The sequence below is a fragment of the Cyprinodon variegatus genome, unplaced genomic scaffold (assembly GCF_000732505.1).
Source record: "Cyprinodon variegatus isolate N-32 unplaced genomic scaffold, C_variegatus-1.0 Scaffold147, whole genome shotgun sequence".
Lineage (NCBI taxonomy): Eukaryota > Metazoa > Chordata > Actinopteri > Cyprinodontiformes > Cyprinodontidae > Cyprinodon > Cyprinodon variegatus.
In genome coordinates, this window is record NW_015150600.1 from 1132535 (window position 1) to 1155846 (window position 23312).

The 23312-nt window shown below is 37.8% G+C and overlaps 1 protein-coding gene across 2 annotated transcripts in view; it reads left to right on the forward strand.

The window, feature by feature from the left end:
- sema6a (sema domain, transmembrane domain (TM), and cytoplasmic domain, (semaphorin) 6A) overlaps positions 1-23312 on the forward strand; it is a 147587-nt gene that overhangs the window by 81125 nt on the left and 43150 nt on the right. For both annotated transcript variants that reach the window (XM_015377137.1, XM_015377135.1), the window contains exons 5-12: positions 39-101; positions 534-635; positions 11409-11499; positions 13028-13147; positions 14182-14270; positions 15895-16112; positions 18396-18527; positions 22190-22345. In XM_015377137.1, coding sequence (XP_015232623.1) covers positions 39-101; positions 534-635; positions 11409-11499; positions 13028-13147; positions 14182-14270; positions 15895-16112; positions 18396-18527; positions 22190-22345 — 971 coding nt within the window. The remainder of the gene's footprint in view (positions 1-38; positions 102-533; positions 636-11408; positions 11500-13027; positions 13148-14181; positions 14271-15894; positions 16113-18395; positions 18528-22189; positions 22346-23312) is intronic.

Here is a 23312-nt window from a genome sequence, read left to right on the forward strand (position 1 = left end):
CCTGTTTACATCAATCATTTCTCTTTCTCTCCCTTTAGAAAATGACCTGGAAGTCCAGACAAGCAGATGTAGACACTTGCAGAATGAAAGGAAAGCATAAGGTAACATATTCTTCAGTTTCCAAATCAGCCACGTTAGACAAGTTCACATCAGATTTAATAACTCAGTCTCTCCCTGTTTTTCTCAAACATGCTCACAGACATTGACCTAAGACCCTGAAGACATATTAACACATTTAATGGCTTATATAACATGCTCCTTTCATAATTTGTAAAGCATTTAAGTAGGAATCTTGATGTCGTTCAGCTCTATAATCATATATAAAAAGATTTGCTTCATTAAAAACAATTACACCTCCTTATGAATAATTAGTGTCTGCTGCATATGCATATTATCTTGTACCTCACAAAAAAGGCATAAAAGAACAAGCTTATTGTTCTACAAGACAAATATTGCTATTAGTAGAAAAGTATAAACACAAATGTCACCATACATTTTCCCTGTTTTGTTCTTTTGCTCTATGCTCCCTGAAGGATGAGTGTCACAACTTCATCAAAGTCCTCCTGCAGCAAAATGAAGACACCCTATTTGTTTGTGGCACAAATGCCTTCAACCCCTCCTGTCGAACCTACAAGGTAAGGAAGCACACGTGTCTACATTGAAGCAGTTTTGCTTTCAGACATACTGCACCCACTGGGCTTTATTGTATACAGCAGAAATGAGGGTGTGGGGTACTTTTTTTTTAAGCACATGTCAGAATATTTTTGATTTAGATAAGAGTTTTGAGTGTGCACAGGTAAATGTGGACTTATGGTGTCCACATTTAGTAGTGATGTTTACTAATATCATATTTGTTTTTTTTTGTGATTTATATTTCTTTGATTGTTTTATATTCCAAATGACTTTAAAGATTTGAAAAGATGGTTGCAAAGAAATCCAATTGGCTGTGCAAAGTTTGGTCATTGGTTATAATTCTAAGTGAGATTTCAGCATTAACTGCAGCATAAGTATAGGCTTCATATTTAAGATAATCAGGAACACTTAATAAAACTCCCTGTAGTTTTGATGGCAGTGATTGCGATCAGGATTTCTCAGAATGAACTTCAAACCTTGCTACTTATGGGTGTTTTGGTAAGGATTTCCCATATCATAGTTATCAAAGGCTATAAAGATGATTACATCTTCAAAGGTTTATCATTGTGAAGATATGCTACTCTATCGAAATGCCTTATTTGGTACTTCGAAGCAATGACCATAGAGATGGTCACCACAGGGAGTGCCTTGGACAGTGGAACATTTTAGCGGGAGTTCATGGATTACACAATTTATAGTGGGCTACTCTATATGGGATCTTTTTTTTTTTTTTTTAATTTCTACACAATTTTGCAGTGGACAGTTGGTTTTAAAATTGTTGATCAGCAGTGTGATAAATTGGACTTAAGTGCAAAAGGAATAAAATGTTAATATTTCAATAATTGTAATGAAATCATCTTAATTAGTAAAGCCATGGTCTCCATCTTTCTTAATAGATACTAAAGTCATGAATGTTCAAATAAACAGGGCACGGGGGAAATAAAGGAGAAAATGTGTTTCCAGGCAAAGGGTATCCCAGATTGGAAATAAAACAAGATTTCTTTTACCGATGTGTTACTTTGAGAATCGTTTCTCAATAATACAGGCTGTGCTAAAGATATACAGCATATTAGAATAGAATAGAATTGAATTCAACTTTATTTTCATTACACTGTCACAAGTACAGTTTATGTATTTACATGTGCTCAGAGACTATGCATGTATTGGTATATATAAACAGTGAGTAATTGTGTAATGAATATGGAAGCTATATAAAGATTATAAATAAAAGTTAGGATATGCATTATATGTATGTTAGTGGGGTTATAATAAAGGATAAATAATGAAAGATAATAGCATATATGCAATATATGCAGTATAAAGTTACCACGGCACATTGAGATGTATTCACACAGAGTCACGGTAAAGCAAAAAACTACTTTAACATTTAATTTTAATTGGAAAGAAAATAAAACTTACCAATACTACGGGGCATGGATTTATATTTATGTCTCTTCATCTTCCTAGCTCCCCTAAGTGCAAGCAATCTAACCTAAATATCAGTTTGATGTTGATCCAGCTACTCTATGAAGGCCTCACTAGAGAACATAGTTGAAAAACAACAGAAGACCGAGGACCACAGTACTAAAATCACATTCAATAGATATTAAAGTGATATAAACAATATTCAAGGGTATTGTATGATGTAGAAACAGTTCCAATGCAAATATGACAACATTAGAGTGAATCGCCTGTTTTATGAGCCATCAAGATCGAATATAATGAAGGATGTTTCAGCAGAGTTAATGTAAGTTAATTTAGGTTTAAATGTTGTTCCTCTGCATTCATTCAGAGTTTTTTGGGCAGCTGAGTTGATCTAAAAGCTTTCTTCCTGTCTGTGAAACATTTCAGTTGAGTTAATAAAGCATCCTTTAAAAGAAATAAATAAAATGAGTCCCTCTTACAAAAGGGCTATGAAAAAAAACATAAAATTGCCTCAGTAGCACTGTATATTGCAATGACAAAATCAATAGCAACCAACAACATTTTCTACACGACTCCCTATTTATTTTATCACACTATGGTCCCACTTCTCTCCCTGAGCTTCAGCATCTAAGTTGCTGAATAGATGTGGATATAAAACGCCGTAAAGCTCCATCTGGCTGTCCAGACACGTCGACATGCTGTGAATTGCAACTATTGAGATTTGTTGTACAGCTCTACTTGATCACTTAGCTCAGTTTATTTTTCAGTACAATATTTTCACCCTAGTCTAAACCGTGAAGTTTTAATTATTTCTGTGTTATAGATTTGTGGTCCAAACATGACAGAGCAGCATATGTAAAATTGTAGACAGATCAGCAAAAGGAGACAGAGTGTCCTTTTTTTTTTTTGAGTCTCTGCTAAGGTTATTGTTTTCTTTGTTTAGATGCGATGTGACACTGAGATTTTATCTTTGCAGCCCGTGGGGGAACACTCTCCTGCGTTGGTTCACTAGGTCTGTTTATCAGAAAAGGAAGACGTTTCCAGTCCGTTGGTTTTGTGGTTCAGCATGCTACGAGCGAGTGTCTTTCAATTCACTGACTCCCCCTGTAAGGAGAGTGAATTTTATGTCTCTGCATTTATCAGGGGTGGTTAGCTTTTATAGTGCCTCTGGTTAGGGTTTCCAGGTTTGTTTTAGCAGTTAGTGCACTGATATTGCTGCTAGTGTGCTTGAGCTACTGGGATATGTGGGGGAGGCGTTATGAAACCCTTTGAGAGTTGTTTGAAATGGTGCTGCAGACAGACACAAGCGTGAATGTGACAGAAAAATTAGGACACTTAATTTAACAAATTTGGGAAACATTATGAAATAATAAAGAAAATATTTTTTATATGAACGTGCAATAAATCTGTTTTTAAAACCTTAATTTTCATAATTGATTAATTAGCTGGATTGGATATCGGATAATTAATGTCAATCTAGCATCGGCATCCATTGTTTTTTATTAATTTCTTTTTTAAAACAGTAATAAGACCACCACAATACAGTCACTTCAATTCTATGTTTGCAACAAAGGTTACGTCATCATGCAGAAAACCCAGAGCAACTAGTGATTATTTATATTTGTTAATTTGTAACTTTTATGTCAACAATGCTTATGTCAATCCTTATGCCTTCACTCACATGGCAAGTTGTTTGGTTAATTGATTTAACAGTAGTATTGAATCAGTATCAGGTATCAGCTGATATGCTCAGTCCAGGTATTGGTATTGGATTCGATCAGAAAAAACTGGATCAGTGCATCTTTACTTGTTTTTCCTTAATATGAAATGCAAAAACAATAATAGTTATTATATAATTTTACATTTAATAATGTGTCATTTCTGCCATGAACACTGATGGGCCCTATTTTGTGTCGATAATACATCGCATGTGAGGTGTATAGTAAATGATATAGAACTTTTTGTATTTTATTTTACAAAGATAATCAGTAAAAGAGCAGATTACATTGCTTTTGTATTAATCAATCTGAGTTAATAGTAATCTTTGCTAAACTGCTCAAACTCGGTTATATTTAGTGGAGAACATACTGTATCTGAACAATGGTTTTCAATTCTTGCCTTTGTTTGGGCCGTTCCTCTGAATAAATCCTTCTATGTTGATCTGGTTGTATGTTTAGGGTGGTTCTCTTGTGGAACAGCAAACATGTATATCATTTTGAATTATTTTCTAAGCTGCCTTACTTTCTTGGCTGAACAGAAGCCTCCCAACAGCATTAGACTGCCAGCACCATATTTCACAGGATTAGAGGTCCAGTCATCCAGTTTTATCCGATTCGATCCAATCCGATACCTCGGCCCAGCATAGTGCCTGATCCGATTCAACAGTTGAATAATTGAATCATATAGTTACATGTGAGTTGAAAGCTTTTTACAATGTTTATGTTTTCGACATAAACACTGTAAAAAAGGTAAAATAACACAGATATAGATGTACTTTACATTATTTATGAACAAATAAGCAGCAAAAAGAAAGAAATAACAGTTCCATGTAAAGTGCAGTGAATTGGATCACCAACATCACTTAGACTTTATTGTCATTTTGTATACACAGAGTGTATACAAAAAGAAATTTCAATTTGTACAGCTCTCATGACATTTCCATTTCTTAGAGTGCAGCAGTGATCAAATGTAAACATTGTTGGAGAAAAAAAACATGGTGCAAAAAAATGCATTGATATGGAAGTTTGATGCAGAGTCTGTGACATGATTTAGAGTTTTTTTCAACATTCAGCAGCCTTCTTCCAGTCTGAGACACTGCAGCTTCCACACCACACAGTGAGACAGCTGGTCAGAACACTCTCTATGGTGCTTCTGTAGAAGGTGGTGATGGGTGGGGACAGGTGGACTCTCCTCATCATCCACCAGAAATAAAAGCACTTCTTTCACCAGTGAGGTGGTGTTTACAGTCCAGGTGAGGTTGTCACTGCTATCTGATCCAGCTAGTTAGTCAATGTCAGATCCCATATCCAAAGCATCCAGGAATTGTATCAATGCATCTCTACACAGGTTGTGGTTTTAAATGTGATGATCACTTCTAGTTTTTACGTTATCATAATGTTGTGAATGAAGACTAAAGTGTTTTGCTTTTGCTATCATTTCACCAGGTACTTTGTTTACCATGTTTGCTATGTCTATTTCTTGATTTTTTGCAAACCGAGAACTAAATTCATCAATGACTTTCTTTCACTGTTTTCTTGACAGTCTCCCATAAAGTGCAGATTTTGCCAGAGCATTACATGTAGTTGTGGTGCCAATAAGTTATCCTACCTCAAATAGCCTCTCGGTGATCAAATTGCCACTTTAGGCGGATAGACATGTATTGGCAGGATATCAGCAAAAATGCAAAAGTAAACCATTGTCATAATTTCCCCTCCTTTTACAGTTATGCACATCTTTAACTTAGTCTATCACTACATAAACTCTCATGTTGAGCAGATTGACGTTTGTGGTTGTAACGCAAGACAATGCCTATGTGTTTAGTTTGTTTTAATATTTATGCACAGTAGCTTCAATTCATAACTTTTTAGGTAAATTTATTTTAAGTTTTTTTTTTCTCACTCTTGTGTCTGCACCCATGGATAAAAAAGGTATGCAAGCACTGGAATAGCCAGAGAAAATTTTGCAAACATGCAACCTTACAACACATATTTTCAAAGCTTCTCCCATGCTGCTCTGCTGGCAGGCTGGCTGACTCTCTGGGCAGATACCAGGCTTTGATGGCCTGCTGGGGTTATCCAGGCAGCCTGGACAAAATTGCGTGTGTGTGTTGTGCGTGCATGTGGGTAAATCCACCTTGGCCACAGTTTGGCTCTCCATCTCACCAGTGTGACAGCACTGAAAAGAGCCTCTGTTTTGGGGCCAGCCTCATCCCACATTAATCAACGACGCTGCGAGGGCAAGCAGGAGGGACTGGAAGGCATGGAGAGGGGAGACAGGAGAGGGAGAAAGGACCAGTGAAGGCACCAGCTCAAATCAGCACCATCCTACATTGTTTTCTGCTCCAGTGCATTTCCCACCTAGTTATTTCTTTATTTTGTAACTCAACATAGTGTTTCTGCCCTGCTGTGTATTACTTTTAGAACCTGATCAAGGTTTTCTCTTTATTGCTTTGCATTTTTATTAAATTAAATCACACACTAAGCTCATCTAGCTTACTGTGCCAGAAATAATCATAAAACAGATCTTTTAAAAACTATGTTAGAACTTGATATATTTTTCTCTCTTATTTCTTTGCTTCTTCTGAAAAGCTCTAACACCTCCCTCCCTCTGTCCGTCCAGTCACTGTACCATCTATCCTTCTGTTGCCTTCTCCCTCTGTCACTCACCTGCTGTGCTGCCATAATAAACGGCCCATCCAGCTGGGTTGATATATGAATGGAGTCAGTTTCATCGCCTGTTGCCTGGTGCAGCAGCGGGGGTTGCTGAGACTCCCAGGTGATGTGGCCTGGACTTTGTTCTGGTGTACTTGAAATGATTTGTGCTCACAAAGTGGTTATTGTTGTTGGATAAATGGTTTCGCCTGTGTTTTTCTCTCTGAAACCTATTATGTAGATTCTGAAATGCTAATAAGTCATTTTATATAAAAAATGATTTACTGATATGCATTACAAGTTGGAAAATGAATCTCAGACAGATTAGAGAAATAATTATGTTGATAATCGAGGCTTACAAAGATATTTTTTCAAATAGTCAAACACATTTCTGTGTTAGTCCAAAATCTAACAACATACATTTTTTCCTCCTTATATTCTTCAGAAACTAGTTACAGAAAAATGGGCCATGACCATTAATCTCCCAGGAAATGTTCTCTGTTTTTAGCTTGTACAACCTCTCCCAGGACAGGTGGGAAGTTGTGCACTTGACCTTTATGGATGAACAAAGTTGTTGCAGGTGGGGAAATGTGTTGCAGAAGAACTATTTGCTGGATCCAAACCCAGCTGCAGAGAGTAGGTCAACCAACTATAAATAGATCAGAAGGGAAGGAGTAAGAAAAGGATTGGGCCCTAAGAATTGAGTTATAGTCATAAATTACTGAGACAGTTTGTTATTTTTGCATTGCTGACACACTCCCAACATGATAGAGCTTCAGGAAACATACAGCACTTAGTTCTTTGTATTTTCAATTAAATGCAAGGTAATCACAATGCTCAGAAAGATGACAAGCTGGGGAAAAAATGACAAAGTTTTAGGATTTTTTTCCCTTTGTTTCTTTTAGACAGTTGGCAATCCCATTGTTTCTCCCTGTTACTTATGGTCTGGGGCATTGCACTTTTTTGCACCTCATTAAAAAAAAAACTAAGGTTATTGTGACTTAGAAAATAAAAATTTAAAACAGAATTAGCACACGGGTTTGGCTTATTTGCCTTACAGGATTAAACTTCCTAACCTAAAGCAGTTGAGAGTTTTAGACAGACAGGGTGGCATGCACAGACTTCAGACTGGAAAAATAACTCAGATGCAAAGTTCTGTTTAACATTATTGGGCAATTTGTTCAGGATTTAATAAATATATAGGTACAGTATGTAAGCTACACCCTAGAGCTCAAACGGCTAATGAAGCTGATGCACAGCATTGTCGTGTTGTACAATTGATTTATACCAGAACATTTTTTGGGACTTTGGCTTTATATATTTAAGAAATGTAATAATTACGCATAGATGTTTCCCTAAATTAGACTTAATATGTTAACAATATGTTGAATAAAAAAATGAAGGCAATCTGTGTGTCTCCCATCACATGATTGTTGCAAAAGGTGCAGCACAAGTTCAGGACATAAAAACAAAAACAACAAAAACGTCTAGAGGTCGCTAATCAGTTTTCAGCTTTATTGTGCAAACTTCATGGAGGCTAACATTTCAACACAATCTATTTGACCCACTAGACGTGGGACAAATAACTTGTAAAGATCACTTGTTAAATGTTACAATATTAGCTCTAGCAAAACCTTATATTTGTGCAGTTGACAAATAGAGTAGAAAAAGTGTTTACTGAGTATTTTGAGTCCCAGTGAGGTTTCATTTCTGTAGCATCAACAAAAACAGCAGCTATTTTTTCTCAGTAAAACATGAACTGATAGCAGTAAATAAAGCGTATAATGGCATCCTTACGGAACCACCCAAATGTGGGATCAGAACCTCACTTTGAATTCTGAACCAATTATAATGTTCCTGATGGGCATTTTTTGGCTCCACATTTTGTTTGTCTAATTAATTAGCACATAGCCTATGGAAAAGACAACTGAGCTGTTGTAGTAATTAATTCATCTAGATGCACTGTACCTTAAGCCAAGGTTACTGTATATTCAGCCTGCCAAGATACAGTAGATCCCTAGAGCAGTGTGTTAATGCAACATGTGACAGAGCTCTCATTATGCTGAATTGTCTCCACAAAGCTGAAGTCCGTCTGTCTTCGTTGCAGCCAATAGGGTTGACAGGATAATGATGTTTGTCTGCTAAATGGTGGAATAATGCTACAATTCCTTCAAGCAGTTCTGATATTGAATTTCCTCATGTTTAAAAAATGTGGTGGAGTGTGGCAGGTTTATCCTTTTCTGCCTGCCATTTTTCAAAACACACACTATTGCTTTTGACAAGGCTAATGCCATGCAAGGAGCAGTAGGGTGTTGTTTCTCCACTCATGCCATCTCGACAGGAGATTGGAGCCGTATGCGTACTACGGCAGCGGGGGCGGGAGTGTCTTCCTCTACTTGGACGGCAGGAACAGATTAGTGACAGCCGGCCAGGCCCAGCAGACAGAGGTCACAGCATCAGTGGAATCATCTGAGGAGATGGAAGGGGTGTGGGAAAGCTTGGAGTGATATGTCAGTGTTTGTCAGAGAAGTAGGGAAGGCTTATGTTACACAGATGACAGAAGCTGCTGACATTGCACACAGATTCGGTGGCTACACCTGACCTTTATGTTCTCTGCTTGCTCTGATCCGCTGCATATAATCTATGATTACAGGCTCTCCTGTTTTAGAACGACATATGTCCATCTTACATTGCTATATTTCCTACTTTAATTTCTGTAGAAACGGAATGAATGAGAGTTCGAGCAATGCCCTGCATACCACTGGTGCTTCTGTGTTTATTATAAAAGGTCACTTTGAATTTTCCCTGCCAAACCAGCCTGAACAATTTCTCTGGCAAGCTTTTCCACCGTTGCATCTGAGTTTGTGTGTATGAATGAGTGACCTTTTTAGTGGGCAGATGATAACCATTTCCGCCGAGCCAGGAATAGAAAACAAAATGACCTGTTTGGAGACCAGAAAGGGTGGCAGTTTGCAGCCTCGGTGAGCCACGCCCCCCAACAAGACCTTTGTCAAGAGACAGGAAGAAAGTGGAGAGTGTTTGTGGAGAACAAGATAGAAAGAAATATGGATGAAAAAATAACTATGTTTTGTGTGCTTTGCAGAGGATTTTTTATTTCTCGTCTGTGTGTGTGTGTGCCCCTGGTCATTAGCCAGGGTTAGAGCGCATCCTGAGACATGCTGGGAAACACACGCTCTCCCATGGTGGGATGATGGTGACCTTTCATCTAGGTCTTATTATGTGACATGCTCTGCCAATTGCACTGGAACACAATTGGAAAAACAAAAAAAAAATTAAGAACTTGTCTTAATTTCAATTTAAAGAGATCCCTGACTGAACTGTAGCTTTCAGGCCTGGAAAAAGGAGTAAAATTGGGTTGGAAAATGGAATTACAGTTGGGTCAATTTAATAAACAACGTAACAATGATACTAAAGAATATCATTTAATTTCACATGCTTTGATAACATTGGTTAGAGATTGTTTGCAATTTAACTACCAATATTTTCCAATAAAGTTCATCCATTTGTCCACTGTCCTTCCCCTAACATAGATTAAGTTCCAATAAAAATGTTTCAAGAAGTTAACCCAGACATCATTTTCATAGTGACACTCTCATCGGGTCATTCTAGGGGATCCCAAGGCCTCCCTTGTCCAAAACGAATACTCTCCTAAGTGAATTCTGGGTTAATGTAATGTAAATGTAAATCTATGCAGCGAGTACTTTCTTATGATTGGCTTATACAAGGGAGCTCTGTGATTGGTTGCAAACCATCTCCTTTAAAAAAAATGTATTTGTTTATCGAGGCACGTCGAGGTGAGTCTCAAAAATCCACACATAAAGGCAGTGAAGTTTAAAGACTACTGGTACTTTGTAATTGAATTTATTATTGTTTATGGACCAGAAATGTGTTGCAAATCTTGTGCTGTGCATGTGGTAATCTTGTATGCTTGCGTTTATCGTGCTGTGTGTGTGTGTGTGTGTGTGTAGAGCTTTTACTGTATGTGTAGAATATTTTTGTGCTTCCAGGAATCTTGCTGTGTGTGCCTGTGCATGTATGAATCACATATGTGTATTTGTGAATATTGAGACCGATCAGGCTCCATGTAAATCCCTTTATTGTCCCACAATGAGGAAATTTGTTCGCTACATTTTGAGCTATCCCCTTGGGGAGCCATTGTGTGGCGCTCGAGGAGCAATCAGTAGTTAAGGGATTTGCTCAGGAACCCAGAGTGCAGGCTGTGGGGATCAAACCGGGTATTTTCAACCTTCTCAGAGAAAAAACACACTGCGCTAACCACTAGGCCAACACTCCTCTAAGGATAAATAGAGAATGAAATCAATGCGACAATAACCAACATCACAACACAACTAGATAATCTGTGTGCTCACCTTTTTCCTTCACACCGATTTTATTTCATACACATCAATACATCTTCACAGGAACAAAAAAAAGAAAAGAAAAGAAAACAACAACAAAAGTTCATATTTGGGGGGAAAAAAAATAAGTACACCAGGGTTAAAGATATTTTTTCAGGATTGTTTAAAGTCTTATTCAACATCAAGAAAGTTGGATGATGAAAAGCATGAGACAAATCTCTAGCATACTGAGACACATATCGGTGAAAAATACATATTTTTTCATTGCTTGGTGACAATTTCTCAGACACACCCACATGTGTGGCTTTGACAGACCTCAGTGGGGCACCAGAACGGCATCCTGAGGTTATTAGTTTAGGTCAGAGTTAAATGAGCACACTGCTGGGTTGGGTAAGACAACCTTATTTTATCAAAACACCCTCATCTATATAATAGTTTGTTTTGTTTTAAAGACTGTCTTTAAAATCTTTTCTCAATATCTTTACCTTCATCTGGCTGCCAGGACTCTGTTTATTTTAGTCAGGGCAGCTCCTCATATAGACACCACGCATAAATTCGTTTTGCACCTACCTGTGACCCTTTAATGTTTCTTGTTTTCCAGATGGACTCCTTGGAGGCTCTGGGAGAAGAAATCAGTGGGATGGCACGCTGTCCTTATGATGCCAAGCATGCCAACGTTGCCCTCTTTGCAGGTAAGAATTACACCTCTATGCAAGTCACTCATTTAGACATTTTAACTTTGGATCCTGCTGATTTTGCTGATTTACCATAAAACGTACGTTTTCCAATAGTTCTGCTCATAGTAAGTGGTCTGGCTTGGAGCTACAGTAGTTAGTTGCTGCCAGGATACGAGTTTGGCTGGTAAAGTCTAAGCTGTTACCGAGGGCCCTTGAAAAGTAAATACTGACAACAGATTTGTTTGAAACTCTTTCATTCAGAGTCATGAAGCAGGTAGCTCCTGAATTGCCTGGTTGAGCGTAAGTGCTTTGAACATACAAGGACGAGGTGTTAACTGCTTCTTTACTAGGCAGCAGTACTTTTATTCTTAATTGATACAGTTAAAATCTGTCATCTATCAGTTTTTGATTTGTGATATTTTTCCTATAAAGATTAGAAAAGTGTTTAGTTTCTGGTCAAGTAAATGTTGTCCGTCCTTTCGCTTATTGGTGATGTCACATTACACCCCTATCAGTTGAGAATAACATTGGACAGAAATATTAACTGTTTACTGATACCAGTCTAAGCTAAAAAGGGAGACTTGAGAATATTTGGGTGACAGATTATAAATAGTTGTATTTGATATTGTCCTTAATACCCTGTGGTTTATTTAAATTGGAGTATTGTGATAACATATAAAGGAAAGGCAGCGTGTCTAACAATTTCCAGAAGAAAATGTCCAAACTTAATGCTACTTTTGCAGTGCATCTGAAATTTGTTTCTTATTAGGGTCCATGGAAACGCATCAGTAGCAAAATGGAAACAGTTTTTTTTTTTTTTTTTGCTTCTGGCTTTGCAGTTATGCCTTTTGTTTTTCATTTAGTTTCTTTTAATATGGATGTGATTTATAAAAACGGAAACAAGAGTGAGTCAGCTCTCTCTATTGATGGTGTAGGATCCATGTGCTGCTAAAGACATCCAGTTCTCCCGCGTATTTATTGTGACCTGATTTATGACACTATTGATGAGCTGTCCCATGAGGGGGATAGATGCCAAACCCGAGCAGTTAATGTTTAGCAGAGCTACTTGGAAAGGAGCTGGAAGCTCTTAGTAATCAAGAGGGTTCCTCTCTTTGCTATCCTTTCAATTAGATTGTTGGAGTTTCCACTGTGGTTAAGGCCAAGCCAGGCTGAGATCATTCTGGTGGTGCATTGTGTGCGGGTAGTCATATGTGTGTATTTGCTTGAACAAGGAAGCGTGTGACTGTGTTTTAAGCTGTACGTGAATATTCTGTGTTTTTGTTTGAGAGATTGGGCACTCATAAACCTGCAACAAGTTGAAGTTGTTTGTGGATGAAACACTTAGGTTTGTGTTATTCATTCATTTCCCAGCTCTCAGTTCTCTGAAACATGCAAGTGTAACCAGCCATGGAGGGTGGGAATCTCTTTGTTACTTAATGCTTTTTATTTTCTCTCCTCTTTATGGCTCGGTCTGTTTTTCTCCCTTTATTCTTCTCCATCTTTCCTCCTCATTGCACATTCTTCCTCTGCATTCCCTGTCCAGATGGCAAGCTGTACTCAGCAACTGTAACAGACTTCCTAGCGATCGATGCGGTCATCTATCGTAGTCTTGGCGACAGCCCGACTCTTCGCACTGTCAAACACGACTCCAAATGGCTTAAAGGTGGGTTGAAGACAAAACCAAAAAAAAAAAAAGAACATGCTTCTAGATACAGGAGGCAAAATAAAACAACTTTGTAAGTTTCAAATGTGGATGATATACCTTGAGTCTTGTGATTTATGATGTATATGAAGATTAGGCATTGGCAAATGCATTTAAATGCAGGCTGAACGAGAGAAGGCAAGGGTTTAAAAAGTTCTGTATTTTGTAAATTGTCATAGTAGTCAAATACTTTAGTTTGCCACAAAAAGTTACAAGTGGAAAATATACAATCTTCATATTAATAATTATTTGAGGTACAATTTTCTGACTACATACATACATATACATGTATGTATGTATGTATGTATGTATGTATGTATGTATGTATGTATGTATGTATGTATGTATGTATGTAACACTGATTATTTATTATGAACGTGTAGTCCTTTGGGATCTACATAAAAATTTTCCAATTATATATTAACTTTGGTAATAGTGTAAAATATATAATAGAGGACATAATGTAACGAAAAAAAAAATGTCTGCATAAATGCCCCTGAAGACTTCAACTTGATTGAACAGATTTGTTCCTGATATCTACATTTACATTAGATCATGATATATCTATATTTTCTTTTAGATCTTTGTATAAATGCTGTAAAACAGTGTTTTGTACTCAGTGTCACCACTTTGGAAGAATGTTTTACCTGCTGGTGATAAGTAGAGAACCACTTATGCAAACACTCTTCATTCATCTTGAAACTGATCCATTTCACCCTCCTGTTCCAACCAAAATTTCTCTGCCCTGCGGGTGAAACAAACACCAGTCCAGTCTGTCAAAACCCAACAGGGAAGCAGTCTTTTCTTGCATGCAAATTGTTTTGCCCACATAAAGGATTGTAAATTGATGCTCTCAAGACTGAGATTCTTTGCTTCTTTGCATAATTTGATAGATATTCTGTTTGCTTTTGAATATTGTGTCAGAACTATTTTTTCATGGCAAAACACCCCTCTGACTTCCTTTCCTCTTTCTTTTGTTTTTTGCTATTTTGCAGAGCCATACTTTGTCCAGGCAGTCAATTATGGGGACTTCATCTATTTCTTCTTTCGGGAAATTGCAATGGAGTACAACACAATGGGAAAGGTAAGCACAGTCCCAGTTCTTCTGCTATTGTTTGAACTCTAATCAGGGGTGAGCTCCTATTTACTGGGAGAATGAGGAAGTGTGCAAGGAAGCTACCAGGATATGGGCGTATCGTATGATTGGAAGGAACCTCTCAGGAGTTTCTAAGTGGCCAAAGCATATTTTAGAAACAGTAGGCAGGATATAGGACCTAAAATAGACCAAGAAAAACAAAATCTATTGATGTCTGGTGGACCTATTTTGGAGTCTAAATATATGCCTTCAATTGCACATCCCCATCCGCTCCACGGTGCTTCTGTTTGACCTCTCGTTTCAATGGTTCCCAGGAGAAATCCCCCCTTTGCACTGCAAAGAAACAACCTGGAAGAGAACAGGAAAAAGCTGAGGAAGAAGAAAAAGTAGTACCGTACCAGACGTATCTCAGCTACGTATTTCAACAGCAGGATGAGAAAATTCCACCCTTAATTATCTCATTGCAGTTTTGAATCTGGTTTAATGGAGCAGCAGGTAGAATGGAAGACAAGGGTGTACTTTGGAGACTGATTTAAAGGGAGTATAAGAGAGAACGGTATGAGAGCAGATCTGAGGCGACTCAAAACACAGAGGTAATGGATTCAGTGCCGGAACCGTCAGCCATGTGTTATATAGAGCATGAATACAGATTGAGCCTCTCAATCTGCTGGGTGTTTTGAAAGCAGCATCAGTGTAATTATGCAAGTGGTGGGAGATCTGATGGAGCAGAGAGCAATTCAACATTCAGTGAAAGATATCTCTTCATTATTTCCCGACAGAATGGCCTTCCCTGACAATGTGAGGAGTCGCCTGTGTCAGTTGGAAACTGATACTGATAGATCTGCTGACAGAGATTTGTGTTTGCTGGAAGAATAAATTAAGGGACACTTACTTCTTTTCATGGGATAATTCGTCCTTCAATTTGACATTTTCACCTGTACAGTATTTTTTTTAATTAGACTTTAAATCAGCCATGGGTGAAGCTGACTGTACTGGCGAATCTCTCATTCATTTCAGTATGTGGGTCAATGTTAAATCGGAGGATACCTGTGTGTTGAAGGCAGTGTGTGTGTATGCATACTTGAGGATCTGGTTTAAATACATGTTTGCACTCGTTCACACTGTCAATTTCAGGTCCTGGTTGGAGATATAGCTGTTAACTACAGTGTGACAACAGCTAATTACAACGCTAGCTACCAGATCCAACAGCATGCTGTAATTAAAGTTTTTGGTGCTCAGTTATGGCTGTATGGTTACAATTTATTGTTGCCAGGTGGTGGCTCACAAACATAACACCAATTTACTCCTCCGTCTAATTAAGTATACAGTGATGAAATATCAGGTTAACACTCTGCTATCTACAAAGGATTTTGTTTCGCCGTATATATCAAGTTCTTTAAGGGGAAAAAACGTGTTTTGTTTGTTTCATTTTACACCATCTTTCCTTTGTCCTAAAATGTGAATTGGTGTATGACTCAACAAGGAGTGTAGTTTGGCAACAAGGCACAGCATAAACACTGGAAAAAACAAACCAAAAATCTACATAAATTGTGTTTGATGTCTTGAAAAAATAATTATGATTTCATTGTTGTAATGTGTGTGACTCCAACAGGTTGTGTTTCCCCGAGTGGCGAGGGTTTGCAAAAATGACCGCGGAGGCTCGCCCCGCGTCCTGGAAAAGCAGTGGACGTCGTTTCTAAAGTCCCGCCTGAACTGCTCTATCCCGGGGGACTCCCACTTCTACTTCAACATCCTGCAGGCCGTGACAGACGTTATCCACATCAACGGGAGGGATGTGGTGATGGCTACTTTCTCCACGCCTTACAACAGGTAACCTGAATGACAGTGAGGGCCATCTCTGATTTGTTTCAACAAACCAGAAGCCCCTTTTCAGGTTTTAGTCCTTTTCCTTGGCTTGTTTTTTTTAAAACATTGTGGCAACCTGACCTTTATCAATGTTGGTTAGGCTGCAGCACATCTTGGCGAGTACTGGATGCACATTTACATCCTCTGTCAAAGCAGTTGCTGCTCTTTTGACTTGCAGGCCTTAAACCTTTTTTTCCAATGTTCCTAACTATAATTGAAAGCAATGAGAATAGAAAATTTAACACAAAAGCACAGCATTTATCTGGTAGCTCAAGTATATTGTTATTTTCTGTTTTATAGCCGCATTTTAAGCAGATAAGACAATTAAGAAGTGACACCTCAATTGAGCATACTTAGATCAGAAATCCAAAGAAGGTGAGCCTTCGAAAAAATTTTTGGTAAATTAATGCTATTACCATTCTGCGTCACAGTCTCAAATTAGAGTGCAGACAGAGGTGGAGTTTGTCTGGAAAGGCTGCAGGGTTGCTGTCTGCCTTATTCTCTATTTTCCCTCCTCATCAGCCGTCTGGTACAGACAAGACTATCATGGTCTAGCTTTTTGTATGTATTCAATGGAGACAGTAGTTATTGTAATTTAGCAACTGAGCAGAGAATTAACAGTTCCCTGACCTTGCTCTCTATAATACCACTCTTGTGTATTCGGGTCTCCCCGATGTCTACAAGCCGAGTTTAATTCATGATGCAATGATGAGAAAATCCGACTAGGAAAAAGGCAGAAAATGCTCTCTGTCTGTTTTTTTTTTTTTAAATTTTAACAAAAATAGACATGACTCAGTGATGAGCCACGCATTGATTCAACACAAAAGCTGATGCTGAATCGCTATCATAAAATGGACATTTCCTTTCCATTTCAAAATGAGAGGCAGTAAAAAGATAGTTTGTTGTTTGATATCAGAAGTCCTACAGTGCGCTTGATAAACTTCGATGCCAGAAAGAAAGCATATGGGAAAGATGCTGTAGCTGATCGACTATTATCATGTATATAAAAAAAAAAGCACAGCCATGTTAAAATACCAGGTTTTGTGGTGCATAGACCAAATAAATAAATACTATTTCCTCCTTTAACAGGACAGACCTGTGCCACTTTAAAGTAGAATAAAACCTTTTGGGATAAAGCATAAAACATTGAAATATTGTGTCCATATAAGTTTAGTTAAAGGACATTTTGATTTCACTACAGGATTCCGTCTTTTCAGGTAGGAGTCTATTAGTGTATCAATGATATACTGTATGTCCAGTGTCTCTCCTACAAAAGTCGTTTCCTATTTAGTGCTGTTTAAAATTACAACACAAAATTTCAGTCTGCTTAAGAAAAAAAGCCCCTAAAGCATAATCCTGCCACCACCATGCTTTACCGGTTGGCCTTTGATGATGTGCAGTGTTACCTTTTGGAATGTTGCTAATAAATTTGGTTTTGCTATCATTAGGCATTTTCTCACAAAACCTTGATAGATTTAAAAGTTTTCCCATCTTGCCATTCTTTTTCCATCACCCAGATGTTTAAAGAATATGGGATTTGTGTTCACATTCCTACACAGTCAGCAACAGGTATTTTCTTTCCATTGATTTTAGAGCACAGGTATCCAAACATTTTAGTCTGTGACCCCCAAAAGGCTGGTGACCCTCTTTTGGCATCCTGAGAACCTGTCAGTTTTACTTTATATGTTACTGAAGACTCAGAAAATGTTAGGAAAAACCAGCTGAACTTAATTTGGGTTAATCATCCTCTAGACATGTACTGACTTCAGTCTCACATGGGTTTGAATGTGGTGGCAAATGAACGCATCCCCAGTTATAAGATGACATGCTTCATTACGCAGCCACATTATTTGAGGGTTTTCTATTCCTCCTTAAAGCTTTTAATTGAAAATGAGCAGGTTAGTGGTTAAATGTCTAAACGATCTGAAAATGTTGTTGTTGTTTCAAATCACACAAACCTGGCATCCAACATATGTGCAAATACCTTTTATATTAACTTTATTTTAGAAACTCAACGGAGTGTAAGTCCTTTTAGAATTTCAATAAACTCTCCTTCAACATAACATATAAGAAACAATCCTCATGGGATTTAAACCACTCTGAAAATGGATTGTAAATCCATTTTTCTGTCTCTTAGTGATAGCCTGAATTGGCAAGGTGTTCCTTCTGAAATGTTCAGTCAGCAGACTCCCTTATGCATTTTTTTTTTTTAAAAATCCTTAATATGTGTGCTTTCTGTTGTGGCAGCATTCCAGGTTCGGCAGTGTGTGCGTATGACATGGCTGAGGTGGCCCACGCGTTTACTGGGCGTTTCAAAGAGCAGAAATCCCCAGACTCCACCTGGACGCCTTTTCCTGAAGAGAGGGTTCCCAGGCCAAGGTATTGTACATTAACAACATACATTTCTCTTCCTGCCTTTATTTATAATCACTGCTCCAAGTCACACACCGATCACCAAAGTTCCTCTGACTTTCTTTTGAGGATTTGTCAGACGATCCTTCCGTGTCTTTAACATAATTTCTCTTCTGTCAGAGATGGTGGACACTGCACGTAACTGTAGTTTCTTTGGTCATAGTTTAGATATTTAATGTGCATCCTCTACTGTTCCTTGCTAAACTGTTTATAATGTGTGGAAAGCTTATATTTTTTGAGTAGATCCAAACAATGTAGATGATTTCAGACGGAGAAAAAGGGATCGATGGTTCTTTTTTTCCCCCTTTTTTTTAAAAGCAAGAATAGTCTGAGAAGTTTGGAGGCCATTTGTATCGAGCCATCCAAAGTCTTTGATGTATGCCTACCAGTTTTGCACAACTAGAGACTGGAATTTTTAGCTCATTCTTTATAGCCAAGCAGCCAACCTGAGTTTTGGGTTGTTTCTTTCTGCAGGGCGGTGGAAGTCTCAGTTCCTTTGCAGCATCGAAGCAGTTTTCCCTCCAGAATGACCATGTTTTTGTCTTGCCATAGTATATGTCCATCTCCAAAGGATGATCCTGCCACCACCATGTTTCAGGACAGGTGGTGTGGTTAGGGAAATTAGCAGCTGTTTCTCTTCATACACAAATTTCTCTTATGACATCATAATTTTTGATCAAGAATGCTTTCTAGCAAACCTGAAGTCTAAACAAAAGATCTTATTGATACCAAGCTTGAATTACTTGCAAAGGAATCCCATCCAGTGATTAGGTCTAAAGCTAACTAATTGCACTGAATATTATCCTAGTCCATCAGAATATTTATACATGCTACACTTTTGAAATGAGTTTTTTTTAAAAAAAATGAAAACCATGGATTATGTTATTCTTTATTTGCTCTTTGTGTTGATCTACCACATAAAATCTGTATAATAACATTGCTATTATACAGCTTGTCATTAAAAAGTGGAATAACACGAGATAATGCTAAATAAGTGTGAAGACTTTTGCAAGATGTTGGTCAAATATCCACTCTCACTCACATAAAGTTTTTTTTTTTTTTCACAGTTACACCCATTAGCTCTTCTATTCCCCACCCGCAGCTGCATAAGCATCAGCAAATGAAGCATGAGATCATTTTAAATATGGCTGGCTAATTCCACAAATGCACCAACCTGATCAATCTCCCATCTATCTCATTAATTAAAGCATTGAGGGCTTTCTTATGTCCTCAAGGGAAGAAAAAAAAACTGATTTAATACAAAGATCTTGGCTATGATATCTGTTGGCTGGTGTGTGGGTTTTGCTTTATGACGAGTGATTGGATTCCTGAACAAAAGACAGTCTCAAAATTGCTCATCTTAATACAGAAATGAACGCATATAAGTATTTGTATATAAACAACTTGCTCACGTTCGGCGAGGTCAGATATTTCAAGAAGCAGATACGCTCAGGTTTTCTTACTGCAGTAATTGATTGGATTGATTACATTTATGCTCTCTGCTGCATTCAGACTCTTTTTTATCTACAGGCAGGCAGATGGAGAGCTGTAACAATGCCACCAAGGTCTGGTCCTGTGGCAGTCTGTTCCTCCATTTGCTAGACTCTCAAACCCAATCATTTGCAGATTTTCATATTTAATGCATGTCTGTTTCCGTTCTGGCGCCATATGCGTCTGTGTGCACATACCCTGTAGGCAAATTTATTCCAAAATGTATTCCAAGGTAAAATAGTGACCTTAATTAGTATAGTTATTGAAGTCAAGTTTAGTATAAGAGTTTCACATTTATACCTGGGTTTTAAGGAAAAACAAAAACGATCAATCAGACTTCTTTGGCCGATTTCCCTTCATTGGTTCTTGTGAAGCTTTGATCTGCTTATCCTGTTGCTTTACAATCTTAATTCTTTTTGAGAACTATAATCGCAAGTATTAAATTCTCATTGGTTTGCATTATTACAGCAGCTAGCTTTACTAGATCTCTTTGTTTATTCTCAAAGTTTAAGCCAGGAGAAAAAAACTGGACAGTTTTCTTTTCATTTACTGACAGGAAAGCAATACTTAAAAAACTGTATCTTTTATTATTTTTGATAAATTAATGGAAACTAAGAACGCTCAATATATTTAACAGCAACAGAGAGATAGAAACCTTGTTTCAAATTAAATATGTGATAAATGTTGCATGCAGCATTTGTGATCCATTAACAAAGATAACATTTTATTCTTTTAAAACTAAATAACTGAATCAGCAGTAGAAATAAATCCGAAATGCAAAGAAAGATCCTGATTGGTGCATCTCCAATAAGGGATGCTTAGGCTTGATAAAAACATGATGCATAAATACAGGTCTGTTTTAAACTAAAAGCTGTTGATGCTGTTTGTGTTATAATAGTAGACATGTTTGTTTCACCCTGATTAAAGGCTTGTGCACTAATTTAGAGATCAACTTCTTCACTGTTATCTTTTGAGTAATCAGCTGAAAGGTTAGGAACCCCTGTCAGAAGGAATGTGCTCCATGGTGGATGTCCATCATGTGCCATAATAGGCATAAGAGGTCTATCCTTTTGGAATCTAACCAGGATAAAAATAAGCAATTTTCATTATTCGGTTTAGTCTTCCTGGAATCTGATGTGGCAACAAGAACAGATGATACATCTTTAGAGGAACAAAAATACATTTTATAAATAGATCCACTTGTACTTCCAATGACTTTAAATTTTTAATGACCTTTCTGATGCTGAAAATAGCGAACTTTGCTCCTAGCACTACCTGTATTTAAATAGGAATGCTACTTTTTAATGGTTTGAAATATATTTTGGATTGGTTTTGGCCAATCAAGCTAAAATATGGGATGATTAAGTACCCTGGTTCTTAGTTTATCTCTGGCTTTTACTTTGCAGAATTATGTTTTTATTTAAGAACTATTTCAAAAATTTCTCATTGTTTTCCTAACAATAATTGGTTGTCCCGGGATGCTTGGAGGAGGCTGGCAGATGTCTTAGCCTTACCTGGAGAGTCAAATGACTTTGCTTTTTTAGAAGTATTTCCAGTTCCCCGAAAAAAAGTGTTAAAAAATGTCAAACTTGAGATACATTTCTATACCAGTGGCTCCATATCTGCACATCCTAATGTTGGAAACAGTTCTCTAGAGGAGTCACAAATGTATATTTAATGGCTTGCTCCTTACATATTTACAATGCAAGGCCAGCCGGCTGACATTTCAGGGACCTTGTGTGTAATACGTGTTGTGAAAGGGTACCAAAGAGCACACTGTAAAGACGTTTTACAAGCTCTCTGAGGTGACATGCCTGCAAAGTGGATATGCCATCAAAATCAACTTCTCTTTTACCATCTCCCTTTAAAAGGATCACTCTGATAGAATGTCTTGGTGTATTACCCCAAACTCAGAAAAGAAGACATCTTGTGTCCTGCTATATAACCGAAGGGTCTAGGAATAAGTGTCTTGCCATTTATAGTTTCACTCATATTGATTTTAAGAAAATTAGACTTTCTGTCCTCTGGCAGCCTCTTGTTATAAAGTGGTGTTTCATTTGAACTTTTCCTCTATTGGGCAGTTTTCTTCTCCTCTTTCTCATATGTTTTGCTTTCCTCTCCCTCCACTCCATTTGCAGACCTGGCAGCTGTGCTGGCACTCCATCCATGGAGAGGTACAAGGTATCCAATGAGTTCCCTGATGACACACTCAACTTCATCAAGATGCATCCCTTGATGGACGAGGCTGTGCCCTCTATTGCTCACAGGCCCTGGTTTCTCAAGACCATGGTTCGGTAAGTACCTCACACTCTAAAAGCCGCCGTCGTCAGAGGTCTGTGAGCCTCTTCAGCCCAGGCCAGCAATTATCTGAAGTGCTGCTCAGAGAGTTAGACTCATTAAAAGACAGTTGTGCTCCATCACAAACCCACAACTGACCTATTTTTCTTGGAGTGGAGGACACACTAATTCAGAACTTACTATCTTTCTTCCCTGTTCGACAGAGTAGCAATGTTACTGGGGTTTGTCTTCATCCTTGGCTGATTGAAATCACTATAAGGTCTTATTAAAGACACTTTTTCCTCCCTTGGTAAGAAACTTCTAAAGAAAGTATACTTTAGTGCAAACATTTTAGCTAGTTAGTTTTTCCGTTTTCCATATGTCCTGGAAGTTTCCTTAAGGCAATTAAAACCAGGGGGCTTGTTGTACAGTCCTAAATATTTATCGTTTTGTGTCAGCTGTGAACTAATTATTTCAAATACATGGTACCAGTGCTGGGTGTGGAAAAAGTTATTCAGATCAATAACTGAAATATAGTTTGTCCTTAAATGACTGAGAAGTTTTAACAAATTAAGGTGTCAAGTAATATCACCACTTTTTGCAAAAGATTGATCCTCTTCACTTGTTTTGCCATCTTCATTGAATATGACAGGAAAACAATTTGATTGCATGCATCACAGGAAATTCCAAAAGCTGACATCCCAATATCCCCAGTCTAATCTGTAAAAGCTTTATTAAGTGACAGTCTGTCATTCACATTCTTTTACAACAGAGCCGTATTTCCTGTCCTTGATAGAATACAGCTGATGATAGTTATAAAAGTTAAAACATTTATAAAATTACTTTAGAGCAGCAAATAAGTAGATAGCGTGATGTACTGAAGAGAATCAATGAAATGACAGGAGATGGATGGATGGATGGATGGATGGATGGATGGATGGATGGATGGATGGATGGATGGATGGATGGATGGATGGATGGATG